At 36.6% G+C, this 22,080-nt stretch overlaps 1 protein-coding gene across 1 annotated transcript in view; it reads left to right on the forward strand.

Moving 5' to 3' along the window:
* Positions 1-17,308, forward strand: part of LOC134754316 (tyrosine-protein phosphatase corkscrew-like) — a 68,819-nt gene extending 51,511 nt beyond the window's left edge. Inside the window, exons 4-11 of the mRNA XM_063690573.1 lie at positions 1,823-1,976; positions 2,928-3,068; positions 7,579-7,706; positions 9,267-9,431; positions 9,787-9,897; positions 11,342-11,432; positions 11,564-11,712; positions 17,180-17,308. Coding sequence (XP_063546643.1) covers positions 1,823-1,976; positions 2,928-3,068; positions 7,579-7,706; positions 9,267-9,431; positions 9,787-9,897; positions 11,342-11,432; positions 11,564-11,712; positions 17,180-17,200 — 960 coding nt within the window. The 3' untranslated portion in view covers positions 17,201-17,308. The remainder of the gene's footprint in view (positions 1-1,822; positions 1,977-2,927; positions 3,069-7,578; positions 7,707-9,266; positions 9,432-9,786; positions 9,898-11,341; positions 11,433-11,563; positions 11,713-17,179) is intronic.
* Positions 17,309-22,080: the final 4,772 nt, after the last annotated feature.

Raw genomic sequence — 22,080 nt, forward strand, 5'->3', positions numbered from 1 at the left:
AATTTTATGGTTTAAGAATTTATTATCTCATTAAGAATTAACAAAATTCACTTACATGAGATACACTTATACACGGTGTTTCCTGCAACAGGAGCAATAAATTAAACTGGAGGCTGTACGCCTCAAACTGACCAACATTTGTTCAGCAACTTTTTTAAATTATGTAATTTTTTGATTATATCTTTTTCATACTAATTAAATATTATTTTCAATGTACGCTGCCATCTGTGTGTTTGACGTTGCTTGTCACCCTTTAAACGTTGTGGGCATCACCAAAATTTGCAATACATTGCGTCTTAGAATAAACTTTAAAGTGTACTGAAAATCAAAACACAAGTTATTTTTAAATGTTGCTGAACAAATGTTGGTCAGTTTGAGGAGTACAGCCTACAGCTTTTTTTTTATACCACGTCGGTGGCAATCAAGCATACGGCCCGCCTGATGGTAAGCAGTTACCGTAGCCTATGGACGCCTGCAACACCGGAGATATTACACGCGCGTTGCCGACCCTTTAAAAACCTGTACACTCCTTTTTTGAAGAACCCCATAGCTTAATTTATTGCTCCTGTTACAGGAAACACCCGGTATAACAACAATTTTACTAGGCTAACGTGCACTAATCTATACATATAATAAAGTGGAAGAGGGTCGAAAGTCTGTACATGGAAGATATTTGAAAAAAAAAAAATTGGCTGGGGATACTTAGAATCGATAAGAGAACACGTTCCAACAGTTTTTAGAATTTTTGTCTGTTTGGCTGTTTATCTATTTGTCTGTTTATTTGACCGCGCATCACGTGAAAACGGCTGAACGGATTTTGATGCAAACTTTACTAATCTGTCGAAAAAATCCACGGTCAGGTTTATAGGCTAGATATAGTCATGGCAGGTGCAATAATTTTTGTAAATATTTTTTGAATATGACGATGTACAATTACTACAAATAAAATATATTCTATTCTATTCTATAATTTTTTTATAAAACTTACTCATAACGGGATTAAAAAGGGGATGAAAGTTGGTATGGGGTTCAAGATTTATTTTAAGCTAGCAAGTTGAAACTTAGTATATGGGCATATTATTATAATACAGGAAAAGTGTTTTCAGCGTTTATAAAAATTCATCCCCTAACGGGGTTAAAAGGGGTTTGAAATTTTGAATCAATTACAAATGCTTTGAAACTTCTTAGAAAGGCATAATAGACGATTACAAAAAAAGTTACTTCAACGTTTTTGGAAATTTAACCCCTCAGGGAGTTGAGAAGAGGATGAAAGTTTTGTCTTCAAAAAAGGAGTGGGCAAAATCCGCTGCTTTAACTACCATATTAATTTACAGTTAAATATTACTTACATCGAAGTGGTCTTCACACATAAAAACATTTGTATGCGCTAAAATGCTCTTTGGGTCTCTTCGCGCTAGTTTTAACCACATTTTTCTTTTTTTTTGGATTCGTTGGAACGGAAACAAACAATTTATCTGGATTTTTTATAGTCGTACTTGAACATTGCGGCACTATACACCATTTATATACCATTTTACAGTGAAATAATCAATTCAATGCACATAAACCATAATATTTACTAAGGTCATTGACTGAGTTTACTCGCGTGTGACGTCACACGTGTCACGTGATTAGCCCCTTTGCAAAAACGGCGTTTAAGGCGCGTTCAAAATAAATAAACTTTAACATTGATTTTTTATATTTAATACAGTAAATTTCACGGAAATATTAAGTCATAAACAATCAATTAAAACCATTTTCAAAAATTAGTCAAATAGCCTATTGTGGCTTTATATCTGATAACTACTTTTCTTTGTTAAAGGACATTGAAGATTCGCCAAAGCTCGATAAGAAAAATGGATTTGAAGGAGAATTCCAGTCGATTAAGATGCTAGAAGACAGGCACGTGTTTACTACAATCGAAGGAAATAAACCAGAAAATATTTCGAAAAACCGATATAGGAACATACTTCCCTGTAAGTTGATATCTGTGACAATGTGGGATACACTGTCGTATTTACTAATCCCTGCTATGCCACTTGCCCATGAGAAACCCGAGAGATTTTAACAGGTTATTCCTGATCATATAAATTTAAAGACTAAAATATCCTATAAACTATTTTTGGAATTCGCCTAGTTTCAGTCCAAATATCCTTATTGATAGATGTCAAAAAGTGACAAGTAACACTACATATAAAACTGTAGGTTTTACAAAAAAAGGTAACTTTTTTGAGTGACAGTTTTACAAATAGCATTAAAATTTAATGTACAAATACATACAAAAAAACGAAAAAAAAATGTACAACATTGTTTTCCTTCTTTCCTTCTCTTGGCCTCCGAAGTGCGTTATTAAAATGTATAACATTGTTTTCCTTGTTTCCTTCTCTTGGCCTCCGAAGTGCGTTGTTAAAATGTAGGTATAACATTGTTTTCCTTGTTTCTTTCTCTTGGCCTCCGAAGTGCGTTGTTAAAATCTCTCGGGTTCCTCGTGGACACTTTGTATATTATTATAATTTTAAGGTTATAAATGCGTAAGTAACTCTATCTGTTTGTCTGTCATTCTGTCGCTTCCATCTTTACGCTTAAACCGCTAAACTGATTTAGATGAAATTTACTTAGTATGGATATTGTTTGAGGTCCAAGAAAGGCCATGAGTAGGATACTTATGCACACAGACGAAGTCTCAGACACAAGCTTGTATATTATATATTTATAAAGTCATCTTATAGGTACTATTAGATTTTACGACAGTCTGTATTTAGTTTTTTTTTCGTCGCAGTGACGCGATAAAATGTCCCTATAGTTTAAATAATATATTGTAGGAAACAAGGATACGTAACAGCAGATATAGTTTCTGTTTGGTTATGCAAAAAAATGGTATTTACTTACTCGTGTTTAGAATAATGTTGGTTAATGTGTGTATTTAGATGACCAAACACGGGTAGCATTGCGGCGAAGCGGCGAGCATAATACGGATTATATCAACGCGAGCTACGTGCGGGCCGGCGCCGGCGCAGGCCTGTACGCCTCCCTGCACTCCTCATCAGAGAGCCTGGACAGCTTGCAATGTAAACTCTCACTATTTCTCTTCAAAACAGCACCTCTAGGAGTCCGGTCAAACACAACGACCGGTAAATAGTGTACACAAAACAAGTAATCTTTATTAAGTTGCAATCTTGCATTTTTTGTACAAATTATGGAGTAATGGACCGCAAGTAAGCAATAGGCATATTGTTATTCATGAGTTACTTAACGTCAGCTGTAGCTCTGTTGGCAGGTTATGAAACGGTACAAAATGTGATTCCTCCCGATTATGAAAACATTAAGCCAGCTGACTATATACTGATGCAGGATTATAATATGTATATCAGCTTATGTTGGTGATCTACGGTACGCTGCATGATTATACACCCTGTTTTTATTCAATTCCGGAAACTTCGGGGTATGGTTAAGTATGTTTCAGAAAACTAAATGGAATAAGTAGTTAATTTTCATTCATTATTAAAAAAAGTTATTAAATGTTGCATATAGCGTTGTCGTAACACGGGCATTACATTTAACTCACCAAACATTTTTAAAACTGTGACATATCAATGACATTTCGAACATCAATCGTCCGAGATAGTACTTACGTTTAGTAGAATATGTATGAACCCGTACTAAACACTAATCAATTTTTAAACAGGCCCTAAGGCTCGTACACGCTCGTGGGGGCCTTATCAGATAAAATTAAATTATTGATTACCTCCGAAATGGAGTTCATTAGATTTAAATTAGAATACCGGTGTCTTTGAGAAAATTACTACGACGTATATGTATAAATAACACTTGCACTGCGTGTGCTATCAAGACTTGTCTTGGTCTAACTCTAACATGTATATCTTTATCACACGTTTATTTTACACGTATATAATTATGATTTTTTTATTTTTGTTAGTTGTATTTTTATATGTTTTTTTTGTGTTGATAGTATGCTTCACATACATTGTTGCCTTATGCATGGATTCACATAGTGTTGACGATTTTATAGTTACTTTCAGTTCTTTAAAATATGCCACAAAAATGTTTCGATTTATAAAATTGCCTTAAGCAAACATATACTTCGCCTTTTATATTGGCGGCAGCAAGTTAAAGTCAATTCTGCTACGGCTCTCAATTCCGTAGGAGCAAAATGAAATATTTTAAATGTGTATTTGTGTAGAGTGTGTGCGGAAAGAGAAGAGTCGTAGAATAGGTATATGGGTTCCCTAACATTCCACGACTCTTCTCTTTCCGCACAGACTAGTCTAGTTAAATTTACATGTATTAGAATTTGTTAATATGTAATGTGTTATTTATTATAATACGTTCATGTCGATTTTATATAACTAAAAACCGCAAAATATAGCAAACATCCTTTATTGTTTTTTTAATAGGCGTAGTGGCAGAATGCCATATCGAACCAAAAAGCAAATATTGCTTACAATTTTTTTTATGGCTAGCTGAATTAGGCTAGGAAGTGAATGCCCAAAAAAAGTTATAGAGGGAAATACTTGGAACACAATTTTTGACTTCGTAGCTTTGTTTGGACTAGTTAGGAGATGAACATATCAAAAGTCCCCGGCCGTAACCCTGGTGCTGGGGGGAGATGGGGGTTTGAAGGTTCTATTTTTCGGTTTTTTGATTATATCTCGGAAACTTTGCGTCTTAGCGACTTGGCCACTTATACAAAATAAAAAGACATTTAATTTTTTACAAGTTTTATTAAGTCAAGTTTTTCGATATCTTGTATAGTTTTTGAGATATCCGCTCTTGAAGGTTTATTTAGGGCTCTCATTTTTATCTTGATCTACATCAGTGAAGCTGCTAGGCCGGGTTTGGTAACGTTTTCGAATAAATCGGGGATGCTGAATTCATTTATGGTATCAACATTGACACCATTCCTTAGTAAACACGCTTAAACCGCTGAACCGATTTCATTGAAATTTGGTACAGAGATGGTTTGAGTCCCGGGACAGTACATAGGATAGTTTTATAACCAAAATCATCTTTTAAGTGTGTGAAAAGTGGGGTGGAATTTTGTATGGGGAATCAATAACCGCTGAGCCTATTTAAATAATATTTGGGATGGTCTACATGTTTGATTTAGTTGAAAATAATACCAAACATGACTTCAAACCTAAATTTAAACAGTATTAACCTCAGGAATTCAACTTCGGCGAAGAAGCTGAATTCCCCTCACACCAAATTTCACACTTTCAAAGAATGATTTTTAAAATAAAAAAAATATATTATATCCTGTCTCGGGACTTAAAACATCTATTTACTAAATTTCAACTAAATGGGTTCAGCGGTTTAAGCGTGAAGAGGAGTTTAAAAAAAAGTTATTTGTTTAGTTTATATGTTTTTACTTCGGAAAGGTGTCGATATTGATACCATAAATGAATTCAGCACCCACGATTTATAAAACGTTACCAAACCCGGCCTAGCAGCTTCACTGATGTAGATAATCAAGATAAAAATGAGAGCCCTAAATAAACCTCCAAGAGCGGATATCTCAAAAACTATACAAGATATCAAAAAACTTGGCCTATTAAAACTTGTAACAAATTGAATCACTTTTCATTTTGTATAAGTGGCCATGTCGCTCAGACGCATAGTTTCCGAGATATAATCGAAAAACCGAAAAATTGAACCTTCAAACCCCTCTCTACCCCCAGCACCAGAGTGACGGTCGGGGACTTTCGACATGTTCATCTCCTAACTAGTCCAAACAAAGCTACGAAGTCAAAAATTGTGTTCCTAGTATACCTTCTTATTGCTTGCGTAAGCATAAATTTTAGGTCTGTGGCCTAAATGCCATATCTGTGAAATGGAAATTAAAAAAACAGTGCGAGTAGGACTCGCGTTTCAAGGGTTCCGTGCATTACAGAAGTTTTAACAATGTTTTAGTTTTGTACGTGAAACTTCTTGAAAAACCCGAATGTGTCGGACCAAAAACTAGATATAACGGAAAATGTTATGGCGCGGTAGTTTATATCTCTGCAACATTAAAAGCTATATGCATAGTTTTATTTTTATCGATGTTTAGGAAAGAAGCCATTACTTGGAATTTAATGCACCGCTGACAGAGATGGCGCTCATTTTGCGCTAGAAACGACGCATTCGGAGCTAAAATAACCCTAATGCTCGGTATTTACTAAGTGATCTCATTAGTCCATGGACGTATTTAGAAAAAAGTGATGTCATTTGATAGATCTTACTTAATTTATAAAAATATAATACGTGGGATTATAACAGAAATTTTACGATCGATCTGGTTTATATACAAAACTGATGCAAAGTAGCTCGGATAGCAAGATCAAATACCTCGAAGCCCAAATGCGAAGTTTCGGAGATAAGCGGGGGGGGAATGGTAATTTTTGCCTATTTTCTTGAATAACTTCTAAACTAAAGCGCGATAAAGCGCGATAAAGCGCGAGTCGCGATAGCTAAAGACGCCGGTTCGAATCCGGCCTTCACCACTGGAGGGGGCTTCGTCACTTTTTCTTTAATATATGACATCTATTACAGTTTTTAACTTCTAAACTGTTTATACAAAAATTATAAAAAATATATATCAGACTTTTTAATTTTCTCATTAACATAATATCAATATTACATTGCATGTTTGAGAAAACTTGAAAATTAAACATGATATTTGGAAACTTAGATTCATAGAACAGATATACACACCATTAGATATACATACGTCTTTACAAATACATGATCGACCTCCTGTTCGATGGGTATCTTTGAAAATATGCGAAATATTATAAATGCGTAGTAACTCTATCTGACTGTCTGTTTGGATGTTACCTCGTCACGCTTAAACCGCTGAAATTTAGTTTGGAGATAGCTTGAGGCCTGGGGCTAAACATAGTTTTTATCAATCAACATCATTCATCAGTTCATCACCATTCCACGCAGACAAAGTTGCGGTCAGAAACTAGTCTCTATAATACATATTAACAACATTAAATTTATTTTTCTTACTTTACCTATAATTGCTGCCGAGGATCTTTCTAAGACCACCTTGGCTTCAAAATCCCTGTCAGACGATGCGCTTATGCTGGTCCGGCGTAATATGAACATGAATAAGATCAATGGAAATCTATATCCAGATGCAGGTTTTAAACTAAAATATTTATAACCTTATTTTACATCATTATATTCATTAAATATGTAGTGTGCTCGCTACGCCGCACTCACACTGTTACACCTAGCGCTAACCAAGTACACTATAGTATATATATGTAATAAGTAGAGTTAGACCAAGAGAAGTCTGCTGATATTTTGACAGCATACGCAGTGCCAGTGTATTTATACGTCATAATTTCATACAAGTTGACGTTTAAAATAACACGCACTGCGTGTGCTGTCAAAATCTCTGCAGACTTTTCTTGGTTTGACTTCTAGCATACTTTGTAGATTTAAGCAGAATAAATTCGTATTTATAAGATATCGTCTGTCTCAATTAACCTGTCATATCCAATGGCGACCCTGTCATGTATTTTTTAATTTTTCCTAATGTATAATAATGTGTAATGTATGTTTCAGTCAAAACAAAGTTATATATCGTCACGCAAGGCTGTCTGGCAACTACAAAGGATGATTTCTGGCGAATGGTGTGGCAAGAAGATGTTAGAGTTATAGCTATGATTACAAATGAAATTGAACGAGGCAAGGTAAGCCCTTGATGACACCGATGACATTACGACACTATTCCCTAAGTATTGTTTATCTATGTATGTATGTATTAATCGGTTTCTGTTAGTTTTAGCTACATTTTTTAGACTTATATTAATTGAAACAATATATGGGTTCGGTTCGGAATTGATAAATGGATAATAAAAACAGGTAACTAGCAAGCTCGACCTCGACCCAAATATGTTACTATTCGCACTTAAACTATCGTGAGACATATTTCAAAATATTTATCAGTACGGTTTTTACTCACTATTATTTTTAGTCGCTTTTGGCGACATGTTTCGGATTCTTTGGGAATCCATCCTCAGGCACAGAGTGCAGTGTGCTTGACTTCGTTCGATACAGCCGCCCTACCAGACCTTCACTTGACGACTCCATCTGCGGACTGCCCCGCGCCCCCCGCCCCCGCCCCATCAGAGCGTGCGCAACGAGCGACGAGGCGGGCGGCGCGGGCAGTGCACGACGTACAACCGCCGCGGACACTCGTGCCTGAGGATGGATTCCCAAAGAATCCGAAACATGTCGCCAAAAGCGACTAAAAATAATAGTGAGTAAAAACCGTACTGATAAATATTATGTTACTATTGTTATTACGGGCTTCATCGATTACTTTATAAGACAGCTACGTATACATATACACTCTGTGGGTGCTGAATAAAATCTTATTAAATAGAAGAGTTGTTTGTTGTTTGATCTTCTGATTAGCCAGGCCTGAACCCAACACCATCTTATAAGAGTGCCGCTGCCGACTCGTACCTCAACCTGACCGGTCTGCGCTCTGAAAAGGGAACCTCACCTTTCCCCCTTGTTCACACTGCCTACCTACATAAAGTCTGGCAAAGCAATTTTGTCAGGTTAAGAACTGTCATCCAAAATTAATTTATTATAAATCAGTAACCAATATTCCTAATACAAAGGAATAACTTTTATATTTAAAACTTTTTTATTCTACATATACTGCACGACTGGCTCGCATTTGTCGCCCACAAGGCGATTTGATACCAATGTACTCTTACTGGCCCACTTCGTTACACCCGTAGGGCCCGTCTTTACGTTTTAGTTAATGACTTATTTATGCTGGTGTAAGATTGCTTCGTCCGTCCAGTGGCGCCCTTATTGGGGGAATTGTGTTTTCTAGTAAGCCAATTAATTTCTGTATAAATCAGTATGTTAATATTGTTGTCCTACTGATTCTCCAACTTTTGGTATTTGTCACATACTTAGTTTGACCAAACCAATTTAAAAAATAAAACTATGAAAACGGATTATATAGCGTATATTGAATTTATAATACATCCCGACGTTTCGAACCCTTTACAGCGTTCGTGGTCAACGGGTGACAACAACGGGATGTATTATAAATTCAATATACGCGATATAATCAGTTTTCATAGTTTTATTTCATGAGTAACTATCGCGGTAACCGAAGACAATATTACAAACCAATTTAAATTAAATCCTATTGAAATACAAAAGTAAGAGCAATATAAAAGTGTTACCGTTATTTTTTATTAATATTTTCAGTTTTATTTTTACAGAAAAAATGTGAACGATATTGGCCACTGTCAGGTCTTCAGGAATACTACGGGGATCTGCTCGTGAAGTCGACCTCGAAAATGTGTTATGAAAACTACATTCTAAGAGAATTTGACGTGTCCGACGATAAAGATCAGTGTAAAACTATCTACCAGTACCAGTTTACGGTATGTATTCGACCCCTAGGCGTTGTAACACCACCTGTTAACTGTTTTACAAGGGGGCAAAGTTGTTGTTTAACCCATAGTGCTAATATTAATAACCGAGCAAGCAAAGGATTCCGAATTGACGAGCGGAGCGAGTGGTTCAAAAAGTGGAAGCTCAGTGTTGCGACGGTTTCAATTCAAGAGGTTTAAACAAATTTTGCTTCCGAGTAAAGCACAGTTTTTCACCACACTAACGCGAAGAAAAAAGTAGCTGTAACACATTACAAATAAGTAGAATCCAAATGAATGCTATTGAATACTTGCCAGTGTACAGTTTTGAAAACATTTAACTTTTTTGATGTTGCTTGAATTGAAGACGTGGCCCGATCACGGGAGTCCCGAGGAGCCGGACGGCTTGCTGGCGTTCATCGCAGAGGTCAACCGGCGTGTGGCGCAGGTCATGAACGAGGATAGTCCGCCAGATCAGGTAATTTACTCACCCGGTATGTACACCCCTACATACTGAAATAATTATTACGTAGAAATGGAGAAAGCAAATAAAAATAATCCAGAAAAAACCGTCACACGCGTGTTTTAAAACGTATTGTAAAATACGTAAGTGACTTGTTTTAATATAGGTACCTATTTAATACCTATACCTTTAGGTACCTTTTTACGTGAATATAATATTATTAATCACAAACAATATGGTTTTCAGAAGGGCAAAAATACTTCTCAACTATTACTATCCACCACCACTATCTACCACTCCGCTTACCAAAAATGCCAAATAACACCTAGGATAATAGCACACAAATACCAGTGCCTACAACGCGTTACAACGAACACATGCGATTGCGAACCCCTGGAGCAAGTAGACAAACATACATACCTTGGCCTAAACATAGATAATAAATTTAACTGAGGCCCTCACATTAATTATGTATGGAATAAACTGAGATCCATATTGTCCAATTTATCCCTTTTAAAATATAAATACCCTTTAGTACCCGTAGAATGCTATACATGTCACTAGCCGAATCGATAATTAGTTACAGCTTAAGTACTTACGGCAGAACATAAAACTTAAGGATGACTCACGTTAAACCGGGCCGTGACCGGGCCGGAGCTTCCGGCGCTTCGTTTTCTATGGAAAGCATCACGTGATCACCTGTCATGTCATAGAAAAGTAAGCGCAGGAAGCTCCGGCCCGGTCACGGCCCGGTCTAACGTGAGTCATCCTTTACCTGGATAATGTATATAAACCACAACTAAGCCTGATAAAAACAATTGTACCTAACTCGATAGGGAAAATGTATAGAAATCACAAATCAAAGCTATTTGAGTACTGTAAAATAATTAATATCTATGATAAGTTTAAAATGATGCTAGTATGTGATGAAATCGCTAACTCACCTAAACTTCAAAATAGATCTAGGTCACAAAAATTAAGAAAGTATGTATTACCACCTTACAGGAATACCTATGGAAAGAGAACCTGGCAATTTCTGTTACCCGATACACTAAACTCATGGCCAAATGCTGTTAATCAAAATATATTTAATAACACACATAAGACTAAAATAATTAAAAAAAAAATGTTGTTATCAAGTACAGGAGCGCGCCCGAGTTGTTTATCAACAACTCGGGCAAACTAAATGCTGATTACTTAACTTACCAGTATTTCCTTAATATTAAATTTAGATAAAGAGATTTAGATTTAGATTCGGATAACCGGAATGTAAACGAGCGACAATGGCGGCAGATAAACCGTACGCGGTTTTCGCTCGCTGTTTCCAAATGTACATAGTATTTTAAGATTGTTTTAGATAAATAAATAAAATAAAAATATGGTGACTTTAGCTAGTTACTTACGAGTACAATACGGGAACTGATTTATAATACCTAATGTGAGATTGACTACTTTTCAGAATGTCCTCTGCGTACACTGCTCAGCGGGAGTGGGGCGGTCTGGCACTATGGTGGTCCTTGACATTCTTATCGATAAAATTAACACGTCTGGTGAGCATATGTCATCATTTCCGTACCTCCGTCGGTTTCTTAGCCACCGTGAACCTACTAATTGTTATTAAGCAAGTTATTTTTACTCATGCTCATAGTAATTTGTGGGATGATCAAAAACCGTGTTACAGGATTAAATTGCACGATCGACGTGTACAACACGGTGAGGTTAGTGCGCGCGCAGCGCGGCGGCATGGTGCAGAACAGCTTGCAGTACCGCTTCATATACCTTGCATTGCAGGCCTACATGGACACTAACAAAATTAAGTTGAAACGAAAGGTAGGTATCATCCGTAACCGTTTTTGTGCTTCCTTAGTGGACTACATAGGAACTCATAGTCATATCTGTCTGTCCATTGGCGGCTTATTAAGTTATTACTAACAAGCTACAATTGGACATGAACATACATATCAATCAAATCAAGTGCACTGAAACTTACTGTGGGTCCAAAAAGTTTGTAAATACCATGAAACTCAATCATGATCTGTTAAGCCGTGTTTGAGTTATCGCAAATATTTAATTTGCTGCGAAGATTGCGTTGTAATGTCCATAGTATCTACATTAAGCCCCCCCCATCCCCAGCCTTCTGTGATCGAGGGTCAACTACGGAACCCTACACGAAGCATGTTCGACATGCGCTTGGCCGATTTATAATTTTTATTTTGGTACTCCATTTCATGTTTCTGGACTTGTAATCCAATAACTTTGTCGCCTGAAAGTACCTTCCTTTCCTTCAAACTACCGGATTTTTTGCTGACTTGTTTATGATGTTGGCCCAATGAATAATCCAAGTTTGTGACCTCAAGCGCCGAATGCAACTTTGTCAACAATCGAAAAAACCGCGAAAATTTCGCACAAGTGAATTCAAGTTCGAAAAAATTATAATCTTTGAAAGGCTTTATCTCGAAAACTATTAGATCTACAGAGGCAATTCTAGTCTCGCATTGTAGCAAAGATAGATATAACTCCGTAATAGATGGATACAGTCTAAGGAAAAAACGTGCCTAGAAAATGACGAAAATTTGATTCTCGATTAGATGAATATTATTATTATCTTTGGCATACTCTCGTATAGAGGGCGTTGACGGTTTCGTTTTTATTTAACAATTTTAACGCATATCAGTGAAAGAACATGGGTCAAAATAATAAAAATAATTAATGCAAATAAAAAAATCATTTATCCATATTTAAATACATTATAAATCGTATCGTAACGTATTTTTATAAATCTTCATTTTGAGTTTTAAAGTGTGTCGATATATGGCAGTGAATTTACTGTAATTACAAAATTTACTATGACAGTACCGCTCTATAATATTATATCCTCTTTGATTGAAGTAAAGGCCATGCCAGGATAAGCTAAGTGAATCTGAGAGTTTTGGCTTGTAATTTTTTTTGATGATGTGGCTTTCTATTAATAACAAATAGGTATGCAAAATGTCAGCCCCCAAACTTCATAGTTTTTTTGTGAAAAGAAACGAAATATGATATTTCTTCAATATTTTTTTTCTAGCCATCTGTTGACGTGCGTCATGTATATGACAACAAGTACCTTGTTTTACCACAGATAAAATTAAGTAAATACAGTTATTCTGTAGCTTAATAAAAAGGCTAGCTTTGGTGAAAAACTTGGAGGTGTCGCTGACGTGAAAAAAGTAAAAAAAATGTATTCATGAAATAAAATTATGAAAACGGATTTATATTTAATTTATAATACATCCCGACGTTTCGAACCCTTTACAGCGTTTGTGGTCAACGGGTGAGACCCGTTTTTTCACGTCAGCGACACCTCCAAGTTTTTCACCAAAGCTAGCCTTTTTAATATTAAAACGGTTCTTCTTTGCCGGTTATTCAAATTAACATCGGATATCGCATGACGTATATCTTTAAAAACTAACAACAAAATGGATTTTGCTACGTTATAACGTACATAATAATATGAAATTTGAGTGATCTATTGCAATAATTACGTGTAAAATAAACAAGTACCTAGTCAACAGCATGTCTGCAAGTAGTCAGTGATGTAATATTTGCGCAAAACATATGATTAAACTGAAGGGCAAAATAAAAATATTATTAATATTTTATAATATTAAATGACGTCTTTTCAAATATTTTTTCAATTTTTTTATATTTATTTATTTGCACACTACATTAAAATTAAAATACAGAATTTGAGAAAATCTTAAAAAATAATATAGTTACATGTAAAAAATCCGCAACGCAGGCTTCGTCAGGTGGCTACAAATGCAAATCAGCAACATGCTTCGTCCCAAAAATACCAATGATGATATCCGCAACAGGTTTCGTAATTTTTTTTTTGTTTAAATAAAATAACCGTCACGAATCGCACCTGGCTCAAATGTCACCATTACGCTGGCAGCGTTACCGCGCTGAATGGCCAACGGTTCAAATTCGTTGAACATTGGTTTCGTCGTTCGTTGATATTTTCATTTTGGCTTGAGATTAATCATATTTTAGTGTTATTTGCCATACTATGATTGTAACAGCCAAAATTATCAAAATAAATTACTTACATGACATTTTAATTTTTTGCACAGAAATCATTTTTTTGTATGAAAAGGTATAATAATTATTTCAAAAATGAAACCCCGTCCCTAAATTATACGAAAATGATATATTACTTGCCCTTGTTGCTAAGACCTGGGCGAATTGGACCTGGGGAGTCGACCCCTCTTCCCCCTCTTTTTTGGGGGTAGGCGCGGTACGATCTCATGACTACCGGGCCAAATCAGCTTTATTTGACCTACTATGAATAACGGCACAGAAGGAACGTATTAGTTTTTTTTTAAGTTTTAATGAGGCGGTATAGAAAACGTAGTGATGTATTCAATTAAAAAAAACACCACAAACAAAATTAAGTAAAAACATTCATTTTGTAGCTTGCTAGCCTTGGTGAAAAACTTGGAACTGTCGCTCACGTGAAAGTACTTTAAAATTTTTTAAATTAAATTGTATTTTTTTTGTACAGAATAGAATAGAATTGAATTCATTTATTCAGACAACACACCAATACAACACATATATAGCAAATACAAGACAAGGATAAACAAAACAGTAGAAATAGAGATGTGAAGCCGAAATGGTCTCCACTCAGGCACTTAGGAATGGTGGAAATGTTGATACCATAAATGAATTCAGCACCCCCGATTTAAAATACGAAAACGATCCCAAACCTGGCCTAGCAGCTTAACTGATGTAGATAATCAAGATAAAAATGAGAGCCCTAAATAAACCTTCAAGAGCGGATATCTCAAAAACTACAAGATATCGAAAAACTTGAATGAATAAATCTTGTAACAAAGTAAATCTCTTTTCATTTGTATAAGTGGCCAAGTCGCTCAGACGCATAGTTTCCGAGATATAATCGAAAAAGCGAAAAATGGAACCTTCAAACCCCCCTCTCCCCTCCAGCACCAGGGTTATGGCCGGGGACTTTTGATATGTTCACCTAACTAGTCCAAACAAAGTTACGAAGTCAAAAATTGTGTTCCAAGCATTTCCCTCTATACCTTTTTTTGGGCATTTATTTCCTGGCCTATATGCACAATACACGTGACGCACGTCAAAATCGGCTGGCTAGAAAAAAAAATGGTGAAGATCATATTTCGTTGTTTTTTTGCAAAAAACTATAAAGTTTGGGGGGCTGAAATTTTGCATACTTGTTAATATAATAGAAAGCCATCAAAATAAAAATTACAAGCCAAAACTCGCTGGGGGCAAATTCACTTAGCTTATCCTGGCATGGCCTTTATGGTCTGCATCTTCTCAAATGATTTTTTCGCCTAAGACCCTAATCTGTTAAACAAAAGCATTTGTTCCTTTGCGTGCGCGTGCCCATTGTTGGTGAGCGCGTGAGCATTGTGTATCAGCGAGTGGCATGCACTCACCAATAATGGCATGGTTTTTTTTTAGTAGCTTAAAAACGTCTTGAGAAGGTACTATCAAAACTAGTCCTTTAGGGTTATAATTGCCTAAAAAATCCGAAATTTTCGTGGTTTTTTTCGATTTTTGACAAAGTTGCGTTCGGCGCTCGAGGTCAACTTGGATTATTTATTGGGGCAACATCATAAACAAGTCTACAAAAAATCAGAACTACCGGATTTGACGCAACCGCTAAATGTATAAAGTTACTGGATTATTGTTTATTCCCAATAATTCCGGATTGTTGTTTGACGTGCCAAAAATGCGCTCGAGTATTTAGCAAGAAGATAGGGTACCTACGTACCTACCTACCGACAAGTGGTATCGTTGTGTTTGGTAGAGTCTACTGAGTACGAAATAAGAACTTGTCACTTCCTAAGTGTGGGGGGGGGGGGATAACTGTGACGTCACATAATCGGCAGTACAAAGTTTTTAACTTTTTTCTTTTAAACATACCATGTGGGGTACCAAATGAAAGGGCATTGTGAGTAGATTACAAATATATAACATAGTCTATCATTTTCACTACTTGGTCTAACAAATTATTAGAAAACGCTCAAAAATTTCACAATCCTGAGTTGATTTTGAACTGCTCTAAATGGCTAATTGGATTAGTCCAAAATTTATATACATGACTGTGAATATCCTCTATATTATATCTAAAAATAATTAAACAGATATATCCAAAAATAAGAAAAGTACATGAAGTTGAATATCAGTATAATTTTCTGGTCTAATGTATGTTTGTTTGGTATAGTATAACAGAAAATTATAGCGTTATTCAACTTGATGTACTTTCCTTATATTAGAATATATCTCGTTAATTATTTTTAGACATGATATAAAGGATATTCACAGTCATATTGTATAATATTTGAACTAATCCATTCAGCCATATTCAATTTAGAGCAGTTCAAAGTCAACTCTGAATTGTGAAATTTTTGATCATTTTCCAATAATTTGTTAGACCAACTAGTGAAAATGTTAGACTATGTTATATATTTGTAATCTACTCCCAATGCCCTTTCATTTGGTACCCTACATAAAGGTATGTTTAAAAGAAAAAAGTTAAAAACTTTGTACTGCCGATTTTGTGACGTCACAGTTATCCCCACCCACACTCTTAGAAAGTGACAAGTTCTTATTTCGTACTCAGTAGACTCTCCCGAACACAACGATACCACTTGTCGGTAGTATACTGTACAGTCACATCGAATGGTGTTTTAGGCCCTCTGGCCGCTGTACTATAAGGGCGCACCAGAGTGGATCAGCTACACTAATAACGCGAATTAAAATTGCCTACTCAAGAGCACACAGTCGCTGTGGCCGAAATCGGTCAGGAGATATATAATATAATTGTTTTCAACACACTTGTTCAAAACGACGTTTTTATTCCACCGATCTTTGGGTCATAATCCTAGAAAACACGCGTGCTTTTTCATTATATTATCCGACTGAGTTAAGAAGGTAACTGATTGCTAATAATATGCCTGGAAACGGTGCCTTCTTCAATTAGTCGGACTGGCGGGCACCGGCGCCCCCCGACCGCCTGCCACGCCTCGGCCCACCCGCGGCCGGGGCGAGGGGCGGCCGGCAGTATGAAAAATTTTAGACTTACTGTTTTAACAATTAAAATTTGATTAATATGAAAGTTTCTTTTTTTGTGTGCAAGTGTGTTGAAAAACGTCGTATGAAACGCGTGTGTATCGGCTTTCTTATTGCGCGCTCGTTTACTATAATGACCAACTTAGCACACTTGTATCACAATGTACTATTATTACCCATGCATTCAATTTTTCAGGTATATACCGCAGAAGCTTGAGTAAAATAGGCTCCATGACTACTCCACAAACCAAAGTTTACGAATAAAGGATAACTGATACGGATACAAAATAAAACAATGTAATGTAATAAAGTGAACTTTATCAATTATTGTTTTTTTTTTTTCATTATAATTTTACACACAAATACCTATAATAATAATAATAAGCAGGGCAGCTTGTGGCGAGCTGTTGGGGAGTGACGACCCCACGGACCCGAGTGCTCCAGAGAGTCGGTCAGGGTCTCCGTCTCTGGCGTGTCTTCGTCGGTCGGAGTGGACCCCAAGGGGACCCGCAGGACTCTCAGCTCTGGCTTGCCTTCATTGGCCGTCCAGTGGGGAGTCGTAAGAGTTATATGCTCCAGGGGTGGAAGTGTTAAAGGGCATAACGCCGCGAGTAACTTCGGAGAAAGCGCAGCAAACCTCTCGACACCCCAGAGCCGCTCACTCCGGTGTTGCGTCTTGCCATCTTTACGATGGCGCATCAGGTGCCCATCTAACGAGTGGTGAGTCACCGCCTGCCTCGATAACTTGTGCAAGCAATGTTATGGCAGGTGTCCGGACTTCTTTGTAATAGCCCAGTCTTTTAACCACCCAAACTTAAACCATAGATCAGTACTCTGTCCATACTCTCTACAATAGTTTCCAATGCCTGCTGAAACCGGTTCACGGATATCTATTGATGTACCCGTGAATGGGTTCCACCAGGCGTTCTACATGACATCAAATCTCTCCAAACGGCCTCTACGTGTTGGATCTATATCCCCACGCACGCCTTATAAATGACCGGGCTCGAAAGACCCGAGAGTTGTAAAACGGAGATACACATAATAATAAATATTCTTTATGGCACCACAAAGAAACAAAATTTTTAAAACAGAAAACCTATATAACCTATAGACCTATATAAGATGACAAGCGCGAAAATGGTGGGGTAGCATCTGTGACGTCATAAATTCGGCGGTACAAAGAAAATTTGTTTTTTCCTTTAAAGATACCATGTGGGGTGTAAAATGAAAGGGCTTTGTGAGTAGATTACAAATTTAATATATATAATACTATAATATTTTCACTACTTGGTCTAACAAATTATAAGAAAACGTCCAAAGTTTTCAGAATGCAGAGTTGATTATAAACTGCTCTAGATTGAAAACTACTGAATGGATTGTTCCAAAATATATACCAAGTGACTATGAATATCCTCAATATAAGTAATGTTCAAAAATAATTAACCAGAAATATTAATAGTAGTTCGCCCCGAACTGAGAACTCTCGGTTTGCCAAAAAGATAAATCAATCGCGATAGTCGGCAAAGGATCGAAAACCGCGTGCGATTTATCTATAGTTGCTCAATATTGGTTTAGTTTCTTTTTTTGAAAAGTGGTTTTATTATTGCTTTCTTAAGGTCATCGGGGAATATTCCAGTTTCAAGCGTACGATTTATAATGTGCACAAGAGGGTCTGCAATATAGTCCACACATGATTTAACTACTTGAATTGGTATATGTTATCGTGACCCGAACGTGAACGTCTTTTTTTATTTATTTATTTAACCAAATGCAAGTACCTACACAGTGCTGAACCAAAACACTTACACATTAATTACATTAAAACATTTAAAAATTAAATAGCATCATTAAAAAACAAAGAAAAAAAATTCATCAAATTAAGCTTATTCTAATACAAATGTCATATAGTCAATAGTCAATATATTCTTTATTCAAATAGGCCTAGCAACAAGCACTTTGAAATTGTCAAGTTTTAAATATTACCTTAATCTAAATATCAGAGCAATTTATTGATGCAGTTATTATTATTCTTAAAAACATTGAATTATTATAGATATGTCAAACTTAATAACAAGAATTCACAAAAGGATCGTCAAACACCAAAATCGTATAAAAAATACTGGTCTAGAAACTTTCTAGAATAAAATTCTAAATGTCAAAAAATACGGATTACCTAATATAGGTATTCATTGAATTATCAATTTCATCATTATTAACACAATAATAAATAATTAATTATTTTCAGTCACAATCCCACGGTGTTTCATCATTCATGTAATCTTGTGTGCTATTATTATGGCTTTAGAGATAAGTTTACGTTTCACATATTTTTTAAATTTATTAACAGATAATTCAGTAATGATATTTGGAAGTTTATCATAAAATCTTACACAGTTACCCATGAATGATTTTTTAATTTTATGGAGCCGAGTGAAAGGTACTGCAAGCTTATGCTTATTTCTAGTATTAATGTTATGTCACAGTTTTTCTTAAAACTGGCAATGTTTTTATGTACATACAGAATATTCTCATAAATATATTGACAGTGCACTGTCATTATGTCAATTTCCTTAAATTTATCTTATGGATGGTATAGAAAGGATGCCAATCTCTTATGGCAGAATTGTTGCAAGTGACCGCTTTCAGCTTTAAATAATAGTTCCTAATCTCTCCGGTGGCGCTAGTTAGGCTCTGGGATATGAGTATAACATGAACCATATAAGGCAACAAATAACCCGACCAAATTACGTAGGTTGTTTTTGGTAGTATTTCGGTGTATGGTGGCGCCGCCTAATTACTGTTTTTTGATGGACACTTTTCATACATACAGATTTGGCTCCTTTATATAGTCTCCATGATTTATCTCTGTGAGTCTCTATGGTTCATTTTATATGACTGACATACTGACAAATGATAAATAAAAATAAAAGTCAACAATAAATAATAGTCAAATACAATATAATTCAAACAATATCATTCTATATTATTTAATGTCAATCAATACCATTCTATGTAGAGCAATTGTTAAGATACAGCGCCACAAGCCTCACAAACGTCTCTATACTGTCTGCGAACACGTCGACCTCTGGGAGGTGCTGGACCATGTCATTAAGAAGCGCACAGGCCCGGCGAGTCGGCGCGTTGTCAGTGCGGCGAGTGCGCGCAACGCTGCGCGCGAACAGCGGCGGCCAGCGACGCGGCGCTACAGCCTGTCCCGTCCCGACTCCCGAGCCGTCTCGAGCACCCCGGCCCGGCACCGCCAGTCCTACCCGCTCTAACACCGCCGAACCACTAACTCTACCATTGAGTAGTTTATAGTAGTGGATCAACGTCAGCGTCTTTCTCCTCAACTCGAGCGTATCCAGCCCTTAGCATCCCAGATACGAATAGCGACGGTTACAGATATGGGTAGTATCCGTACTGACGCTTATACAAAAACCTAGCGAATTTGCGCTGTATCTTTTCCACCATAGTGGGTGTACTTTAGTTTGATTTATGCGGATTCTAAATTATGGCTCCAAATTCTAGCCTACTCCGAACTGAAGCATTGTACAGCATGATTGCGACTCTGACATTCGAAAATTGATATGCTACTCTCATTATAAATCCGAGCATTTTACTTGCATTTTGGCATGTCATAGTCACGTGCTGTCTGAAGTCCAGTTGTCTATCTAGTGTCAGCCCCAGGTCTCGAATCTCAGTTACACGTTCCATCTGATCGCCGCCTATAGTATATGTAGCATAGATCGGTGTCCGGGCTCTGGTAAAAGTAATAACTTTACATTTTGCTGCATTAAAATATAACTTATTTTCTTCACTCCAGCTTACCACTGCATCTATATCTTTATGGAGTACTACACAATCGGTGCTGTTGCTTACGCCCAAGAATAGTTTGAGGTAATCAGCAAACATTAAGCACTTAGCAGACCTAACAGCCCCCGGCAAGTCATTATAATAAACTGCGTAGGTCCAAGGGTGCTCCTTTGGCTTACCCCAGATCGAATGTAGTACGGTTCCGATTCGTATCCCCTTACTCTGACAACTTGGCTACGATTTTTAAGGTAATTCGCGAAAAATCTCTAGAGTTTGGGTGTAAAACCTATCGCAGCAATTTTTTGCAGAAGGATGTCATTGTCGACGAGATCAAACGCCTTTCTAAAATCAAAGTAAGCTGCGTCTACTTGTCGGCGTGCATCCATTTCTGCTGTAACATAATCTACCAAATCTACATGATTACTGACAGTGGAGCGCCCACGGCGAAATCTATGTTGTGCTTCACTAAGCTGTGATGTAATTTGACGACTGATTCGGTAGTCTTCTAAATATTTGCTAGACCAAGTAGTGAAAATGGGGTCGATATTGGGTTGCATACAAGTTTAAGTCATATCTATGATACGCATAACAACTTGCATCATAATCATCATTGCGCATACAAATAAAAAGTCATATGTCATACATTTTTAGCCATAATCATGGAGACTATATAAAGGAGCCAAATTTCTATGTATGAAAAGTGTCCATCAAAAAACAGTAATTAGGCGGCGCCACCATACACCGAAATACTACCAAAAATAACCTACGTAATTTGGTCGGGTTATTTGTTGCCTTATATGGTTCATGTTATACTCATGTCCCAGAGCGTAACTAGCGCCACCGGAGAGATTAGGAACTATTATTTAAAGCTGAAATCGGTCACTTTTGCAACAATTCTGCCATAAGAGATTGGCATCCTTTCTATACCATCCATAGCAATAATATTTAATGACATACTCAGCAGTTGTGAGGTATTTAGTAAAACAACCGTTCGGACCAATGACTGGTTTATTACTGAAGCATGCAGGTACAGCGTCAACAGTCAATACATATCACTCCTCCCACATTATTCTGGGAACCTGACAACAAAACAGACAATTATTTAGATATAAGTATCTTCAAAGAAATACAATAACATTATAATACTTATCATATTTTATAATTAACCCTTTTAGTTCTAGGCCTTAAATAACATCGGCGCGGAACCGGATCCGACTGGTTATCAGTGTGCTCGTTCTGAGCCAGCTGCTGCTGCGCTGGCGGGCGCAGCAGTTGCGAGTC

The sequence above is a fragment of the Cydia strobilella genome, chromosome Z, assembly GCF_947568885.1.
Source record: "Cydia strobilella chromosome Z, ilCydStro3.1, whole genome shotgun sequence".
Taxonomy (NCBI): domain Eukaryota; kingdom Metazoa; phylum Arthropoda; class Insecta; order Lepidoptera; family Tortricidae; genus Cydia; species Cydia strobilella.